This window comes from Liolophura sinensis, chromosome 1, assembly GCF_032854445.1.
Source record: "Liolophura sinensis isolate JHLJ2023 chromosome 1, CUHK_Ljap_v2, whole genome shotgun sequence".
Classification (NCBI taxonomy): domain Eukaryota; kingdom Metazoa; phylum Mollusca; class Polyplacophora; order Chitonida; family Chitonidae; genus Liolophura; species Liolophura sinensis.
In genome coordinates, this window is record NC_088295.1 from 27678599 (window position 1) to 27697924 (window position 19326).

General features: G+C 39.6%; 1 protein-coding gene across 1 annotated transcript; it reads right to left on the reverse strand.

Annotated features, from left to right (window-relative positions):
• Positions 1–1136: 1136 nt before the first annotated feature.
• Positions 1137–18940, reverse strand: LOC135474619 (low-density lipoprotein receptor-related protein 4-like). Its single transcript, XM_064754202.1, has 16 exons — positions 18666–18940; positions 16601–16776; positions 15274–15509; positions 14248–14398; positions 13579–13695; positions 13088–13223; positions 12316–12498; positions 11388–11519; positions 10027–10149; positions 4699–4821; positions 4091–4261; positions 3512–3702; positions 3138–3358; positions 2635–2899; positions 1899–2040; positions 1137–1357 (listed from the first exon to the last, which is right to left on the reverse strand). Exons 1-16 carry the CDS (start codon positions 18787–18789, stop codon positions 1137–1139), a joined length of 2712 nt encoding a protein of 903 aa, XP_064610272.1. The 5' UTR covers positions 18790–18940.
• Between the last annotated feature and the right edge of the window lie 386 nt (positions 18941–19326).

Below are 19326 nucleotides of genomic sequence, written 5' to 3' on the forward strand. Positions count from 1 at the left end.
CCATATTTGTGACATGCCTTTAATACTTGGGCGTTCTATCGTTACTCTGAGAGAGCATTACTCGGACGCTGGACACTATATGCTGAGTATAAAAGTCCCATGCCAAAGGGAAATTACCGAAACACTGACGACAACAGTGATAAAATGTATCTCTTCACACAAAACGGACCAAGAAAGGTATCATGTTTTTGTCTCGGCCAGGGTTTGCTTAGAGCTATTAACCACAGGGCAGATTAAGGGCCTGTTTTACAAATACGTCGTACATGTACGATAATCGTACATATAGGACAATGTTACGGTAATAGGGACATACAAAATATCGTACGACAAATGTACAATAAAAAAATGTCGTACTCCGCTGTGTGAAACTGGGCCCAGTAACGAAATGCTGGTATGGAGAGGCTTCACTAAACTATTTAGAAATAATGCGACAAAGACACTTTGTACAACATGATCGTATATTATGAGCTTTTGGGGAAGATTTTCCCCATCGTCAAGTAAATTGGCACCTGCCAGTCGCATCATATTGTACAAAGTGTTTTTGTCGCACTATTTCTCACTAGATCAGGAACGGAACTGATACCCGTAGCACAACCAAATTCTTAGGACGTGGCTTTACGGCACTAGAATACAAGTTATAAATACTCCATTGTGAAAACAGCCAACCCCAGTGGAAATGTTAATGGCAGTACAGAATCCAAATCACATCATAGCCGTGGAAAACTTGAACAGATAAAACGTTCACAGTCACATGCACTTACTGGTGGGCTTAGTGGAAGATGGGGCAGTTGTCGTAGTTGTGGTTTCTGCTGGGAAACAAAGACGTCAGACATTACATATATATGTGTTTCATTTTAAAATTCCATCTTTACGGAACATGAGCAATGAATCCAAGATGTTACTGTGTATTACTTGAGGCATGTGATATCTGCTTTGAGACACTCGAGCTTTACAAGCTGGCTTTAATCGGCACTGGATATCACACATCTTACGATTTCTTGGATGCCCCTTCAGGTAAGATGATTTTCCTGTCTACAAACCTGAACGCAATCAAGCAGATCAACGATATAAATTAAAAGATTCTGAGCTGCCAATGGCACTGGTTTAAAATGTTCATTATTGACAGGAAAGAGATTTTAACATAAGTAAATTGGAACTCTCTTACGGACTCCGTTACAAAGCTTACTAGTGGTCATCGGCGTCGTGGTTGATTTGCTTAAGCATGCGGGATGACCACAACTGTCCTTGCCGGGAAGAAACCCATCAGCACAGCGACACACGTGGTCTGGCTCGCGTGTTGTGACATTATAACTCGTTAAACAGAGGTGGGGACAGACTTTGGAGCACCACCTCGGAGCTGCAAAAAAAAAAAAGGAAAGCAAATTGCAATATTGAAGATTCTGGTATTTTACCACATATGTTATAATTCCCATTCCCTGGGCGAAACACCAGGTGACAAGCATGCCAGCGCATGTTTCTGTGATCAAAACACCAGGTGACAACCGTGCCACCGCATGTTTCCGCGGTTAAAACACCAGGTGCTAACCGTGCCAGCGCACGTTTCTCGGGTCAAAACGCCAGGTGACAACCGTGCCAGCGCACGTTTCTGGGATCAAAACACCAGGTGACGACCGTTCCAGCGCACCTTTCTGAGATCAAAACGCTAGGTGTCAAACGTTCCAGCGCACGTTTCTAAGTGGGGAAATGCATTAAATGTCGAGAACAACTGTCGCGTCCCAACAATAAAATAATTTTAATGACTTCACGACAATAAACTACTTTAAAGGCAGCTTTTTTTTAGCACGGGGCCTGATAAGGCAGGATTTGTTTTGTTTCTAACAAAACTGTATAAGCACGTCACTTTTAATGGGCAAAATTCAAATAGATAGGAGACCCACCTTTTGTCTTATTTGGAATAATAGCCACTCTCTTTTGTGTATATTTTGTTTGTACTACGGTGATAATTGGGGATGTCTTCGGAGCATCTTTCCTCACCGCAAACACAGAGACATTTCGCCAGTCAGTCCAGTAGATGAATTCCTGTTCAAATATAACATTGTGTAAAAGAGCTAATGTGCAATGGTTGACATGTTGGTCCCTATGTCAGAACCGTGTGAGCCAGCTATTCGACTCACTAGATTGCCTAGACCGCACCTTTCAATTCTCTGATTTGTCTCCAGCGCCCAGTCGGAAGATTTGCCCAATACGCAATAGCGCTGCTTTGTCTGGGGTCTCCCCTGTTCCTTCATCGATAAGCCTGACAGCCCTAATATAGGTGACCTATACCTAGATATGGTTTTAAACCCAGTTAATCAAATAAATAAAAAACAGGATATACATATACTTTGTAGGAAATAGTTATATATATATATAGACATGACCAAATCAATCACACGTCAGAAAATTACACTTCTGATGTTATATTTCATGTGTGGAATTAAATTTTTGTGGAATGTACTGTGTGCATGACTTCAGATCACATGACGTTATGTGATTCGAGTACATGTAACAAATTAAAGTTATAGGTGAGACAACCGCTATCTTGGCCCAAAAGTTTTTGTTTGCGGTCAGTATTTGTTTCCAGTTAAATCTTGACCCTGTGAAGATGAGAGATGACAGTGTAAGGAGACTTACATCAGAGACTGCGATCCCAAATGGGTGTGAAAACGAGTACAAGTCCCTCACTTCTCTCATCCAGTTGGCATTCAGGTCAAATTTCATTATTTTGTCCAGCTTGCCGTCTGTCCAATACAACTGGTTTATCTTTGTATCGAGCGCGAGTCCATTTGGCCACCCAAGGTTTGTTTTCACAAGAGCTCTGACCGAGGACGGATCACCTGCCATTGAAGCTTGCATGATGGCAGGGTTTGTATTAGACCAGTCCGCCCAAAACAGATCGCTGTTAAGTAAAATCCATTTAGCATTTTGGTTTTACTACATACAGTCATTTATTATTAGTATAAGATATAAACATTTATTCGCCATATAATTAGGAATATAAGTAATCAAAAGTGACGCAGACATATTTAGGTAACGTAATGTTAAACCAATAATAATTCGGTAAGGTCAAATACAAGCCATAACAAGCAACTTCTCGAATATTATTGTAACTTAAGAGCAAGTAGGGCTGTACTGACCCTTTCTCCGGATTCAGAACCAGGTCTCTAGGCTCGTCGAATATATGGCCGCTGTAGAGGGTGGCGCGGTAGCGCCCATTCCTGTCCGTGACCATCAGAAACTTCTGGGTTGTCTCAAGCCAGTAAATGTTCTGTCCGGCCCAGTCGTACGCCAGCCCGTCAGGAGTACCACTCATGTTAACAACCGGTGTGAACTTTTGCCACCGTTGATAACAGAATTCCTAAAAAGGAAATACATATTTGCAACATGTGTGTAATGGGTGTGTTATAAAGGCATAGACAATAATGAATAGAAGGTGAATATTTTACTAAACACCATAAGCCTTATGACCATAAACAGTGTTCGTTTCAGAGACAGAGACTGACTTACTTACCTGCAATGAGTATGTATTGGAGTCGAAGGCAGTGTAGAAAATACACCGGTGTGCGTAGTCCACATCAACATCCATTACAGACACCTTTCTGGATTTCAATAAGAGACTTGTCGTACGGTTACCTAGGCAAATACGGTGTAGTTCATTCCTTGAGGTGTACAGCAGACAGTCTTCGGGGCGAACAGCGGACTCTTAAAAACGGAACATTCAAGATGTCATGTACGGAAGAGTAATATTGTAATGAGCCTTACAATGTTGTCTTCATAGGAGTGCGTTTGACACAACACATAATATATACGGCTCTGAAAGTAGATTTACTGCTCTATTTGATGTTTATATCCAGTGGATCCATTTTAGTTTTGTACAAATGCAATAAGAACTCTGGGCATTAATACAAATCTCTCCATGGGAAAAGCACATTATATCAAAATTGCATAAGTTTTAAATATTTACGAGGGAAAAGAACAATAACTGACATGAAAATGTAGAAAAGTTAATTATAAGTGAGAACAGCCCAATCAATCCTTTGCTACCATCAATAAATTACCGTTATATTATAGATAACAAGTGTTTGCCTACCCGTGGTTCTTGGAGAGTTTGTTATGGGGGTAGAGATGGTGGTGGTGGTATACATAGAACAGTTTGCTTCGTCCGCTCCATTGACACATTCAGTCACTCCGTCACAAACCCAAACTGATGGAATGCACATCTCATCCCTGCAATTGAACTCTCCTGGCAAACACTCAAGGCCTAAGGATAAAATCGATAGTCCAACTCTTGAATCAACAAGAGGTTTCGGTGTTTGTAAGGTTTTCAAGCAGCGGCATCACAATTGCCTTTGTTCTAGCAATATCCATTATTTGGGTAATTAAGGATTTGGATAATGCAGTGAAGGTTGTAATCTAACATAACGAAGCAACTAATTCAAGACGGACACCGCATTTTTGTTCATCGTGGACACTTATATACGTCTGAAGAGTTTTGAAGACCTTATACTTACCGCTATATCTAAAGTGATTCTGTATTGACGCAGGATTTCACTTACCATGGACACTGACTTCTGAAGAGTTACCTTACATCTAGAGATATGCATAACCATTTTGGGTTCTGTACGGAAGCAGCATTTTCAGTCATCAAGGACACTCACGTTTGAAAGATTAATTTGTATCTATAGCGCTAAGCCTAACCTTTCCGTGACTCCGTGCAGTTCTTCTCGTCCGATCCATCCACACAGTCCTTTTGACCATCGCAAGCAAATCTGGCAGGAATACATTTTCCACTCCCACAGGAAATTTGGTCTTTGTTACAAGCTGGGTGTAATAAAGGGCACAAGGAAAAACACAAGATTAATATCCTTCTAAAACCAACATTAAAACATATTAGTGTTATCATTTTGCCCCCCTCCATATCACATGCTTCAAATAACCTCTCGCTCTTTGTTGGGAAATAGATGATATAATGGTGTGTCGAACAAGGTGTGGACATGAACGACGACGTTTACACACATGAACAATAATGAGTGACAGAGCAGCAAATTTCACTTTTAATGCCTTTGATATAACCCGACCCGGGTTTGATCCCGGTGTCTCCCGACTTTGCGGCGGACGATCTAACAATTAGGTCACCGAAGCCGCCGACAGAAATGTATAATTTACATCTAAGTAAACATTACCAGATCTTTACGTGCATTTTAATTTAAGACGTTGGGATTTAATCTTATATCATTTTTATACACGAACTCTCTATAACATGAACATGTGCAACAGAAACAACATGGTATAACATGAGGAAAACCTGTTTAACTAGGATCGACAGCTTCAAACTGCTGAGCTTGTTTACACTGGATTTGACTGATTGGTGTTTGACGCAATACTCATGGATATTTCACTTACAGTTATTTAGCCGCAGTAAATTGTTTGGACAGAGGAATTATTATTTGTGGATTGTAAAAAAATCGTCATGGAGTTTCACGTAAGACAACATGATTGGCCCTACGGGTGATTCCGAGAACAGAGAAAACATGAGAACTTCGAAACTCACTGAAAGGACTCAAAATATAAGAGAAAGCTATATTAGCTTCAGCACAAACTAATCTCCCTTGATAGTATAATAATGCTTAAGATTTGTTAAACCCGGCATTTGTTTGACGCATTTAGTTTACCATTACGGGAACCAATCAGTGTCAAGAATACAAATCTAGAAAAAGTTCCAGCAGACATTGAACTAAATATTGATAAATTCAAACCAGTTAAACAACTGAAGGTAAAGGTATCCTGACATTAGATGATTTCTGTCCAATGACAAAATATAAGCGTGATGTCTGACATTCGTATACCATTCGTAGTCCGTAAAGGGCGTTCCAAGTCCATAATTGCAAGATCCATTTCCAAAACAACGTCTAACACTAGCTCTCAAAGACAATGGTGTGTAAGGAGTTATACATAGGTAATAAAGCCGGTAACACACAAGAGAGAAACGGTCATCAGTTTTCAAAGATGCCGGGCAGACAGTGGATATTTCAGGCATGGATTTCATATCAAAGTTCAAATTCGTAGTCCATGAATGAGTTCCAGGTCAAATAACAATTAAGCAAGGTATCTCAGTCGCGCTTTGAATGCAACGGCATCATAACTGCATCATTCAGATGTAATGAGCATGGCTGCCTTTACGGCCCCTAGCCCCAGGTTAACAGGTATTAGACACAGTTCGAAAATGACGAGCGTTACAGACCTTAACCGAACAGATTGTCATTCAAAGGTAACGGACGATTACGTCTTTCCCGTTAATATGTAAGGATCTCATACTACAAGAGGCGCCATTTATGATGTTACACATGACATGCTGGTCTGTATAAAAGCTGTCTACAAGATAGACGGCTACACTCGGCAACCAGGGCCATCTATGTTGTTAAATACCATGTACGCGATAGATATGTACATAAGGATAACAGCGCCGTCTATGTGGTTGATGCAGATCGCCAGAGATTCTGAACGCTCTGTCCATACCTGCCAACGACAGTGTTATACTCATTGTAAAATTTGAGAAACTTAGAATAAAGGCGTTTGATGGGGTATCCTTGAAAAACTAGTTTTTGAGTTAACAACTTGTGACGCAGATTAAAGTCATCACAATTTACGTAAGATCTGACAAGTGCTATACGCCATATGCAGGACCCTTTGGTATATTGCTAACCAAATAAGGATAATTTACAACATCAAAATTAAAATTATCCCTTTTGTCGCGTAGGCGGCGTGAATGTTCGCCTTTGTACAGATATAGATCCAAATAAGATGTACCATCAGGACTATCTGCTGTCTCCTTTATATCCAATGAAGGCGGATAGATTTCCTTCACCGCTTCAGCAATATGGGGGTTATTTAACGCCAGTAGATCATCAATATACCGCTTGGTAAATGAAAAGGACCGAGCTATAAAGATATTATTTTTAAGTAATTTCTGCATATAGTCGTATTCATATGAAAACAGATATAGGTCTGCCAAAAGAGGCGCACAATTGGTACCCATTGGAATACCTATGCACTGTTGGTAAATGGTATCTCCGAATTTCACATAGACGTTATTAATGAGAAATTCAAGTAATTCAATAAATAATGTAACATCCCATGAGTGGTAACCTTAAATAGAATTTAAATAGCAGAACTAAAGAAAGCCTTATTGCTTCTGATGTTAATGTAACGGTGTCCTGTTTCAGTAAATACCGAGACAATTAACGATGATATTCTTTCAATAAGATCTTTGTGAGGAATTGTAGTATAGAGAGTAGAGAAATCCCATGTGGATACGTCTTTGAACAGTATATGCATATGAGCATCAAGTTCTTCTGTAAGACGTTTGAAGTTGTTAAGAATCCACATGCAGTTGACACCTGAATTTTTTGTTATGGCACAACAATACTTATTCCAAAATGACTTTACTTCTTGTAACGCTCTCGTTAGTAGGGTTGACAAGAGTTTGGTGGTACAACTTCTTGAACCCGCAATAAATCGAACCCTGTATGGGGTTTTATGCATTTTAGGAATCCAGTAAAGTTGTGGTATTTTTGTGTGACGGGTAGGTATATTTAGGCGCCTTTCTTTAAGAAAGGTTTTGTTTTTATTAAATAGTTTCACGAGAGTACAAACAGTAGCAGAATACGTGGATGTCGTTGCAGATGTACATAGCTCTTGAACAAGAATTTGATAATAATAATTCTTGCAAATAAAGATGATATTATTGGGGGGCCTTTTCTGCTACAGTGATGACAAATTTACTATGAAGGTCAGTGCGTGTTTCTTGCACAGTGGGATCCTTCAGAACCTGTTTAACTTTAGGTAGAGCATCAATGTCTAGACGGTGTATAGTTAAACTAACTTTCTTTTTGACAATCTCAAGCCAGTCGTTAAGTACCGAAGAATCCACTTTCTCCCGTTTTGACCATTTTTTAACATACTCCTCAAGTGCCGAGATATTTTTTTTGTTTGATCGAATGTTGACATTACTCTTTTCTCTATACTTAGGACCTCTCACAAAGAGATTCCTTAGATCATGATTCTTAATAATATTAAGGTCACCAGTCAGGACATGTTTGCATTTGTGGTAGGTAAAAACTGAGGATTCAGAATCACAGTTATAGCCACCAGAAGTATACGTCGGCAAATCGAACTCCTTGATGGCCTGGGAATAATTGAAAATTTGGGAAGCGATAGGCTTTGTATACTCATAGGATATGCAAGGGGGCTCTTGGATATTAAAATAATTAGGCACAGCACTACGAACATCAGGTTCATTAAAGATGCGTGGTAGGTTAATTAAATCAAGGCCTCTGTCTAAATACTTTATCTTCAGAAAGAGTCGATCGTGTTGAGTTTCATTTGTAGTTACAGGGTGATACAATCCAAAATATGATATGTCTTGACACAGACGTACATGGTGAGGTGGAACATTAAAATTGTGTATGTTATTGGATACGTCTTGAACTACCTGTTTTGGCAAATTCATTGGCACTGCATATAATACTGTGCGTAGAGCATGCATGCTATTGGTGTCATACGACAATCCTACTAAATAGCTAACTGTAACGTGTTTGTGAATCATGTTTCTATTGAACTTCCTTCTATCCATGACTGCGAGGTCTACGTTTATGGTATTTGAATGAATTTGTTATGATGGAGTCATGTGGTCGGCTGGATGTTACATTGGGATTCCCATAACGTTATCATTCAACCCATACGGGAAGACTGAACCAATCTCTGGCATCCAGAAATGCTCACGGTCACGGATTTTACGTTCAAATTCGACATTCTATTATTTGAATGCTGCAATGGTCCCAGTCATGGTCGGGGGCATGGAAATGCTTGCCTATTAGTAATTGTTTCTTGCGCAAAAGACATAGCACATAAGAAGGCGTTTCCGTGTATCACCTGAAGAGCCGTTGTTTTCGTCTGATTTATCGCCGCAATCGAAATCCCTGTCACAACGCCATCTTTTCGGAAGAAATTTCTTACCATTGTCACACATTAACTCGTTTGACGAACATGTGTTACCTTGTTAGGTCTCAAGTGAAATGTCCATAATCAAAGAAGAAACGATGCCAGTTATTAATATTTTACAATTGAGAGATGTGTGAGTTAAATTTACAATTAAAGTTACTTTTAATCTTACAAATATTTCTGTAGTTCTTAGATAAGATAACACAATAAGTGCTAAAAAATGCGAGAACGTACGAAATTCCATAAATTTCAAAGTGAAAAACATTCCAGGGAAGGTGCGAGGAGAAAGCGTACCGGTAATTACGAGAATATTTTCTCTACGCCTTGCACTCTGATGAAATGGTAAAGCACTGTATACCCTTCTACGCGTTGTACTCTAACAATGTGGTAAGGCACTGTATACCCTTTCACACCTTGTACCCTGGAAATATGGTAAGGCGCTGTATACCCCTTCAAACTTTGTACTCTGGCAATGTGGTGAAGCACTGTATATCCCTCTACGCGTTGTACTCTAACAATGTGGTAAGGCGCTGTATACCCTTTCACACCTTGTACTCTGGAAATATGGTAAGGCGCTGTATACCCCTTCAAACTTTGTACTCTGGCAATGTGGGGAAGCACTGTATACCCCTCTACGCGTTGTACTCTGGCGATATTGTTGTATACCCCTCAACGCCTTGTATTTTGGCAAAATGGTAAGGCGCTGTATATCTCTCTACGCCTTGTACACTGGCGATATGGTAAAGCACTGTATAGCCCTCTACACCTTATACTCTGGCAAAGAGGCAAAGTGCAGAGTAACTCTTATATGTCGCCCTGTGCCCTCTATACCCTTCTACGCCGTGTACTCTGGCAAAATGGTAAAGCGCTGTATATCTCTCTGGCAAGTGGTAAAATGCAGAATAACTCCTGTATGTACACAGCACTCTGGTAGTTTTGTGGTTATTTTACGCAAAACACAAGACAAGCATTCATTATATGTTTTCATTATTCTCACAAGTGTAGAAAAATTAACAATATACTCACTTCCGAAACATTTCTGTTCATCTTCCCCATTCTGACAATCTTTAGCTCCGTCACAAACCCACTGGTGTGGAATACATTTCAGGTTGTCACATTTAAACTCAGTCACCTGGCATGTCGATGCAACTGTAAAGGACAAAGCGAGAAACAATGGAGAATTTATTCATTTATCTATCTGATTGGTGTTTTACGTTGTACTCAAAACCGACATGAGTTGGACTTCAATTATGGCGAATATCTTACTGCAGTAGATACACTAGGCTAATTCATCCTATCATAGATCACCCTTTTAGAGAAGCAGTATGAGGAAAGAGGCAAGGTTGCTGGATAATACAGGAGGCAGGGTTGTTGGATGAGAAAGCAGGCAGGGCTGTTGGATGACAAAGGAGACAGCGTTGCTGGATGACAAAGGAGACAGGGTTACTGGATGACAAAGGAAGTAGGGTTGCTGGATGACAAAGAAAGTAGGATTGCTGGACGAAAAAGGTAGGAAGGTTTCTGGATGAAAAAAGGTAGGAGGGTTGCTGGACGAAAAGGAATGTGGTTTGCTGGACGAAAAGGAATGTGGTTTGCTGGATGGGAAAGCCGACAGGTCTGAGTAATGGCAAAGCAAGTAGGGTTGCTGGATAAAAAAGGAAGAACGGTTGTTGGATGAAAAAGCACGGAGGGCTGATTGATGAGAAATGAGAAAGGGTTGCTGGATGAGAGGAAGTAGGGTTGCTAGATAAGAAAGAGGAAATCATGTTGGATTAGAAAGGGGACAGGGTCGATGAGAAAGGAGGCAAGGTTGTTGAATGAGGAAGGGGGCATTGTTGCTGGATGAGAAAGGAAATAGGAGTGCTGGATGAAAAAGAGAGGAAGGTTGCTGGATGATAACAGAGACGGGGACTTAGCGCGTTCTGATAAGAGCAGATCACTGTAGCCCTTGACCAGTAGGAACATTAATGGTCAGAATATAGCTAGTTGTCATGATGTACAGCAGGGGATTTGTCTCAGATGCAATGCTTTTCTTCTAGTAATAAACAGGTCCATAAAACTTTATACAGACTGAACATTAAATAAAAGCGATGTTAGTGTCTTTCCAGTGACGTAGACATTGAAAAACATTCATTAGCATTATGTCTATGAATTACAACTTGTAAGTTATAATATTAATAAACATATCGATTATCAATTCTGATATACTTTCAAATTAACTTTTTACGCCGTTTGAAAACGATTTCTTTACAGAGGTCTTACATAACGTGTCTTTTTTGTTACTTTTACCCTTCACAATGGCGCAATAAATGAATTAAAATCCTAAATGTAAAGACTAAGTTGTATAAGTCTATTGTTTTATTATTGTTACATTATAGAGAAATTACCACAATCTTTTTCGTCCAGACCGGACGGGCAGTCTTTGTCACCATCACAGCGCCATCTTTGCGGTATACATCTCTGGTCCCCGCAGCTAAAGTGATCAGCAGTGCAGCTATTGGGAGAGCTGGTTGTAACCGCTACACAGAGGCAATGGTTAAGTATGACGGTAAACTCAAGCGTACATACGTCTTCAATAAGTTCACAAGATGGCAAAAACGGTCGTATATTTGTCGAAAATGAACAAAAATAACCCAAGAGACAAACTTAAAATGTACCAGTAACAGTTGCTGCCTCAGTGAAGCCATGCTGGAAGGTTCATTTCAGAATAACGAATGGCTTAGAGAAAAAGTCTCGAAAATTGTCACAGAAAATAAGAGGACAAAATGACCATAATTATGTTGAAAATAAAGAAAACAGCGCGAAACTCCAACTTAATCTGTGACTTGTTGTGACGATGTCAATTGCCAACTTTCTCTTTTCTTTGATGGGCCGTGTTAAAAAAACAGCTAAGCAGGACAAACAAATTTTATTGAAAATGGACAAAACGACCAGAAAGTTGAGTTTGATCTGTAACTTATTATGATGAAATAATGTCCCAAATTTCAATTCAACACACAAACCATAAAGAAAAGAACTCCGAAAAACTGTTTCTGTGACAGACTGACTGATTGCATGATTGCATGACTACATAACTGGCAAACGAGGAGTAAACTTATAGCCTCCTCCGTTACCAGTGGAGGGCCAACAGATAAGTAGCTCTTGAACGATGGCTTTTAGTATTGGAGAATCAGGTCTGAAAATTCTATGGATCTTTAGGTTTAGATGACTTTAGATGACATTTATCATTTAAATTATCATGGCTCTTACATTTACAAGAACGTTTAACATTGACGCACAGCTTTGAGATTGTTGGTAACTATTAAAAGTGCAAACCTGGTGCAGATGTACTGGCCTCGGTCGTCTTGTTCATCTTGTCACATTCCAGTTGACCATTAACGTAAGTAGCATTATACCCATCTGGACAGTAACACTGACCGTAGGAACCTCCTGATGTGCTGTTGTGACCGAGAAGCCATAGATACGGGCACTTTGTCGCCGAGGATAAATCCACTGTAACTGTACGGAATAAATATTTATTGATAAAAATGAATCGAGGCTTCACCATGTGAATGTAAATGGTTTCACAAGCTTTCGACCTACTTGCCGAGATCTTTATCACGTGACAAAGTGACAAATATCCAGGCAAATGGATCGAAAACTTGTGAAACCTTTTAAATTTACGCTGTGATGCCTTGACTTCATTATATATTCTATATATAAAAGCCTATCAGGTAGGGACAAAAAAAATGTATTCATTCATACACTAACTAAACTGGTACAGACGTATCACGTGTCTTTAAATCTTCTCTTGGCCATTTTTTTTTAGAGTTAATGGTTTATTACTTTGTGAAAAAATATCCGTTCGTAATAATGACAAAACAGAATTGAAAGGTCATGCATAGATAGCTCGTCGCCGCCACCTGACTTTGTCTACCTGAAAATAAATAACGAAGACCATTAACTGCTGGTGCCACCTGGAGTCTAACGTTTCAGTTCTCATGAGGAGTTTGTCCCGCAAAACATCGCATTGTCTCGTGTGGCCTGAGGTCATGTCGACATTTGTAGTTGCACAAGAGTATTGAGGAAATATCTAATGCTAACATACCTGTAGGCTTTTCTGTCCAAAGAGCTATTCCCATCAGGTTCGACCTGAATTTCTTCACAGCAGTGATGTTGGCTACATTGGTCTTCCGAACAGCATGGATTTTGTAGTCTTTCCAATCTGCCCAGTAAATAAACTCCTGAAATGAATACGATTATATATCGTTAAATTGATAATAGGATACACATGTGTAAATCATTTCGTTTGTCATCAAATGATTAAAATCCTGTACATGTAGCCTTGTTATCATCAACTCGACTTATTCGACATTGTGCAAACTGTTCATTGTTATATTAGAAAGATTACAAATATCATACTCTCAATGTCAGTGTGGTGTCAGAATTGTTTTCAATTTGAGTGTATATAAATATAGTATGAATATCTATACACAAACTATATAGGCACTGTGCAGTTGTTTCTTCCGCATGGATAACACACTTGGCCTAGTTTACTATGCATTGGTGAACTGTATTACATATATTTAAATTTCTCACCGATGAGACGGCTATGGAGAAAACGTGACTATTGGACTTGGCGGGGAATGTTTTCAGCTTGCTGCCATCCATATCCATTGATCCTATATTATCTTTTCGTGCGTCCGCCCAGTAAACCTTTAAGAGAATGGAGTCATGCAAACACCAATAATACAGGTACATCGAAAAGAACACATTAAAGCGTAAGGTAAATGAAGCTTGTGACTCTCACGTAGATAAATTAGGTATACATATATATGTGGAATCCTTCAGTTTGTTTCAAAACCATTCACAAATCCGAATGCATGATAGCCACCGTATCAATGAAAAATTCTTCATTACCGCGTTAAATACCTTCCAAAAGTCAAACACATGCGTTGAAATCGTTTTAAAATTTATTTACTGGCTGACTGATGTTTAACACCGTACTCTGGAATATTGCACTTATGCGACGGCGGCCAAAGCAAAACGGGCAGATCCCGTGGAAAAGTCCTTTCATTAGTCATTCTGTGAATTAAAACATTATATGACCCATACGAAATACAACACTCCTTGTCTCGGTTTGTCACTGTAAAGTTGAGTTTTCCACAAAAGTTCACAAATTTTTGGACAATCCGTTGAAAATACAGCCAGCCATTATAAACAATATCGCAAACTACTCATATATACATGTACAATTCCAGCACATACCATATTAGCGGGAATATCCAGCGCTATTCCATTGACCCAGCCAAACTTTTCCTTTCCCTCAGCCAGAATCGTTACAGATGACTGGTTACCGTTCATCGAGGCGCGGACAATCCGGGGGTTCACGTCTGACCAATCCGTCCAAAACAACTGGCTGTGAACGTATGAAAGAGTTTTTAAGAAACACCAAAATGGGGAATCGTTTAGACGATGTTTCTACCTAAAAAAGAATATCACTGGGGTAAAAAAAATCGTGTGTACTTGCGCTTAAAAATGAATAAAAATAAACCAAAGCACTTTTCAAAAACTTTGGCTTCGACTCTATGATGCAGTATAACGCTGTGAACGAATCAAATGGCTGCAGCAGAGAACTCTACATAGCTCTGAACGGTGTTGGGGGTGGGGGGGGGGGGGAGTGTAAACTGCTCCTATTTATGCATTTACATGAACAGTTAGAATAAAACCCTGACTGAGGTGAACGGACAAGAGGCCGTATTTCACCGGTTACGTGTAACCATTTGCCAGCGATCACACTGCCGTTGCTGCTCTGGTTTTACTCTTTATGCTTTAATTATATTCTACACTATTCTGTACGCCTTTAATTGTATTCTACACGAGATTTAACGCAGTTTCTGGCTTTCTTAGCTTCTGGGAGTGCCATACTGGGAACCAATGAGTGTTTTGTGGGCCACAAATTACACTTCATGGAAGATAGTTTTAGGTTAGGAGGCGTATATACCACTGGGAAATTATGCCAAGTTCTTCATTCAGTATCAAGCAGACTGAATGTAAATGTCCTGCATCCCAATGTAAGGTCAGGATCGAAAGTTGAAGAATCATGACTTGTGAGTGTATAGAATACCGAAGATCTCTTCTCTGTAGAATTCATTTATTGCTTTTTGGCTCAGGATGCCACACTGGTACATATAGCAGAGTCATGCAATATACCTTGGTAACCCCGCTCCTTACCTCGCCACGATATAACTGAAATATTGCCAAAGTGTTGTTAATAATTCATTCAATCCTTACCCGAGCCCCGGATGTACAGCAAGTGCACGTGGTTTATCGAAAATCTCGGTGCCTTTATATAACACTTTGGTCAGCCGCCCGTTGCTAGTAACGCCCAATTCACGCAATCCTGCCTCCAGCCAATACACATTGTCAGTTATCCAGTCGTAAGCGATTCCCTCGAGTTTAGAGAAGTTAGATGAACGAACTATCCGTGGAGGAGAAAAGGTCATGGTAGTCTGGTTCAAACACACGACCTGCCGTAGTGTGGAAATAAGGGAAGAAGTAGATGAAGATGACGGTAAGGACGGAAAGTCGCCAGAGGAAATTTACTATACAATAACTGTTTATAGAGTAGACGTTCAACAGGTATTAAACCTCCCATTGTAAAGATGTAGAGGTCTGTATGTTCACAGTGTCAGTGTATAGTTGTAATTAACCTCCTATCAGTACATGCATTGACAGCACAAACTTTTCAGGAACGTTCTGTGAATTTAGTCAAAATGCTTCTTCCACGCGATTTTAAAGGAAATTTGGGTAGTGGGTGCAAGATGGTGTTCCATCACAACACTCATTATGTAGACTCGGGTAAAGCTGATTTGGAGACAGGAGAATTTCTGACAAACAAATTAGGAATAACTGATTGGAGCCATCACAGCGATCACTAAGTCATTAGATGAGGACTTTGGTCCTAGTCGTATACTGAAAGTTCTCCAACCTATTTTGTAAAATCTAAGCAAACGTAACTATTGTTGTTTCGCAGCGGTTCTCACGCCTGGTCTGTAAGCCTGTACATAGTGTGATGATGATGATGTTGTTGTTGTTGTTGGTGTTGTTGATGATCAAAAAATCAAATGAGGCCTCCGTGGCTCAGTTGGTTAGCGCGCTAGCGCAGCGTAATGACTCAGGAGCCTCTCACCAATGCGGTCGCTGTGAGTTCAAGTCCAGCTCATGCTGGCTTCCTCTCCGGCCGTAAGTGGCATGGTCTTCAGCAACCTGCGGATGTTCGTGGGTTTCCCCCGGCCTTTGCCCGGTTTCCGCCCACCATAAGTGGCGTATAAGTAAAATATTCTTGAGGACGGCGTAAAATACCAATCAAATAAAATAAATAAATATAAAATCAAATTCTTCATTGCATAAAATGCCCACTGTCACGTAATCGTTGCCTCACCCCATCTCCATATGCACTTGTAAATATGTTATTTTTTGATTTCTTTCGTGGCCTGGGTCTGGTGGAAAATGATTTTAACAAACAATGTGATTTATCTTCAAGAAACGTGAGGAAATTAAAAGATTTAATGTTTGTGTTGTCTGAAATAGTCACATGAAGCTCCATACTGTATCTCACCTCAAGACTGCTGTTGACTGTGGATATATCTGCATAGTAAACACACTTGTGTGTGAAGTCCACATCGACAGGCACGATATTGTATCCCCCTAATCGCAACAGAGTCTCTTCCCTGTCTGGATCCCCGACACAAAACTTACCAATATTTCTCCTATCACTGTACACCAGACAGTCGGCTGTAAGTAAATCATATTGCACACACTAAAAAAAAATAATCTGTTAATTTTTACAGAAAGCCTTTTGTCTGGGTGACGCTGGAATGTATTCTGTTATTATAAACATAATATTCTGTCATATTCAACATAATATCCTGTTAGTCTAATAGAATCTTTATGTTAAATTAATAGAAGATGTGTGTTATCCCATAATGGATTAGGCCATGATCTGAGCTATGACCCATAATAGATTGTCTTTGAGCCAGCATTTGAGCTAGGATCAATCACAGATTTGGCCTTGGACTATGGTATAGCTTAATTTCGTCAATTCGGATATGCTTAGACTAACATTTCACGGTCTTCCTCTACATCTATACTACCAAGCAAACAATGTCTTCGTGTCGGTTAACGCGCTATCGTAGTACAATGACTCAGGAGTCTGTCACCATTGAAGTTCCTGCGAGTTCAAGTCCAGCTCATGCTGGCTTCATCTCTGGCTGTACGTGGGAAGGTATGTCGCAACCTGCGGATGGTTGTGGGTTCCCCGATTTTGCACACCATAATGCTGATCACCGTCGTATAAGTGAAATATTCTTGAGAACTGCGTAAAATTGAAATCAAATAAATAAATAAATAACATCGTCTTAGCTGACCGTGACACACAAGACCAAATGTTTTTGTCCATTGTATGATGAAATGTTAACAACAAAGAAGACATATTTCTATAATGTTTAAGTGACCGATGCTTGAATGTTTGACAGTTAACCAGACTCGGATATACTTTAAATGACTGAATGTTCGAATCATGAAAACATGGTTGAATAACTTGTACTGATATTTGTGTTAGGTAGAAAATTTAACATAGTGAAAGTGATTAGAAAGCATGAATGTCGCATCATGGTACCTGGGTTTCAAACATTCATGGAAGGTTTATATTTGTAACGTCCAAATATGTAAATGTATAGCACGTCATATTTGAGTTTAAGACAGCATTAAAAGTGAATACGAAATACTAAGCCCGAGAGAGGAATTGATATTTATTTTTAGAATATCGAGCTAGTTTCACGGTGTCAGATACTATACTAACAGTCTCTTCACATAAGGCATCTTCACTTTACTGGAACGCTAGAGTGTGGTTTTCCAAAAATATTGTGGTCTTCTCTGGAGTCATATGAACTTGGTTCCATAATTTCTAGTAAAATGTCATTTAACCTACTGATGTCACTCATAAATATCCTACCTTTAAACATTATTTTTGTCACTTCACATGTCTCCCTATAGCACTTTTGTCACAATTTCAGCATTCTTGGTGCTACCTAACAAAGGCAAATTGCCCCATCCCCACCCGACCTAGTTACACAGTACAATTTAGCAAATGTCTACAAATGCATGCACCATCGTAAATTATCAGCCCACCTGACGATTTCACAAGACTGTCTACAAATCCATGCAAACCTGACCATTTCACAAAAATGCATGAATAAGCCTCCTGGCCGCCGTCGTAAACGTGAAATATTCTTGAGTACGGCGTAAACATCAATCGAGTAAATAAATCAATCAAATATTTGTGAAGCTTTTAGGTCACAGTGTTTTTGATCTATATCCTTGTACATTGTGATAGGATGAAGTCCGTTATTAAACAGGCTAAAACTGACCGTCATTTAAGTGAAATATTATTGAGCATGGCGCAAAACACCAATCAAATAAATACATAAATAAAACTTACCAACATCCTGTATGTGAACATTCTTGAGTATGGCCTTAAGGAATGATATCTACATATACACATATAAATAAATAAATATAAATAAACAAATGTATACATGGGTAATACCATCCACATTTTTCGTAAACTTTTCACAAACATATACACACGAAAAAACATTGATGAGTGATGTATATACACTTACCTGGCTCTGGACGTTTCGTCTGCGCACTGCACACCACTATCACAAATGCCCAACAGAAAACTACAACTAAAACCTCCATCACTGTGAACAGCGTGTCCCTCGGACGGCGTAACAAGGACTTCATAATACACTATACATATACTGTAGCCACACAACGTTCTCGAGCAGTTGAGGTCACAGCATATATCAAATGTCTATGAGACCTTCGCTCTATACGGCAGAAGCGTTTAGTACAGGGCCACGTATATAAACTAACAAACATACTAAAGGTCTTGTTTGCTTCGCAAGCGGGAAAAGGGTTAATCTCCCTGGACACCAAGTTCCGGTTTTAACGGTAAACATGTAGAGGCCTCAGTTAATGTGAGTTGTCTACTTCTTGAGAAATCCTCACAGCATCAGCATATATAACCGTCCAACATCCGGGTCGTGAAATGTCAGACTGCAGTCCAGCAGATATTGTTTATACTTGGGATTATATATATTAGAACTGTTAAATTATAATATCCGTCAGTGGCCAGTGAGGTCGCAGGATCGAACTCATGTCGCTCTGTAGTTGGCTTTAAATCAGGTGATACCTGGCAAAAGGCTGTGATTTGCAGCAAGAGGATATGTATATACTGGTAAATTCATGTCTGTAAATAAAATCAGGAGCGTTGTTCGT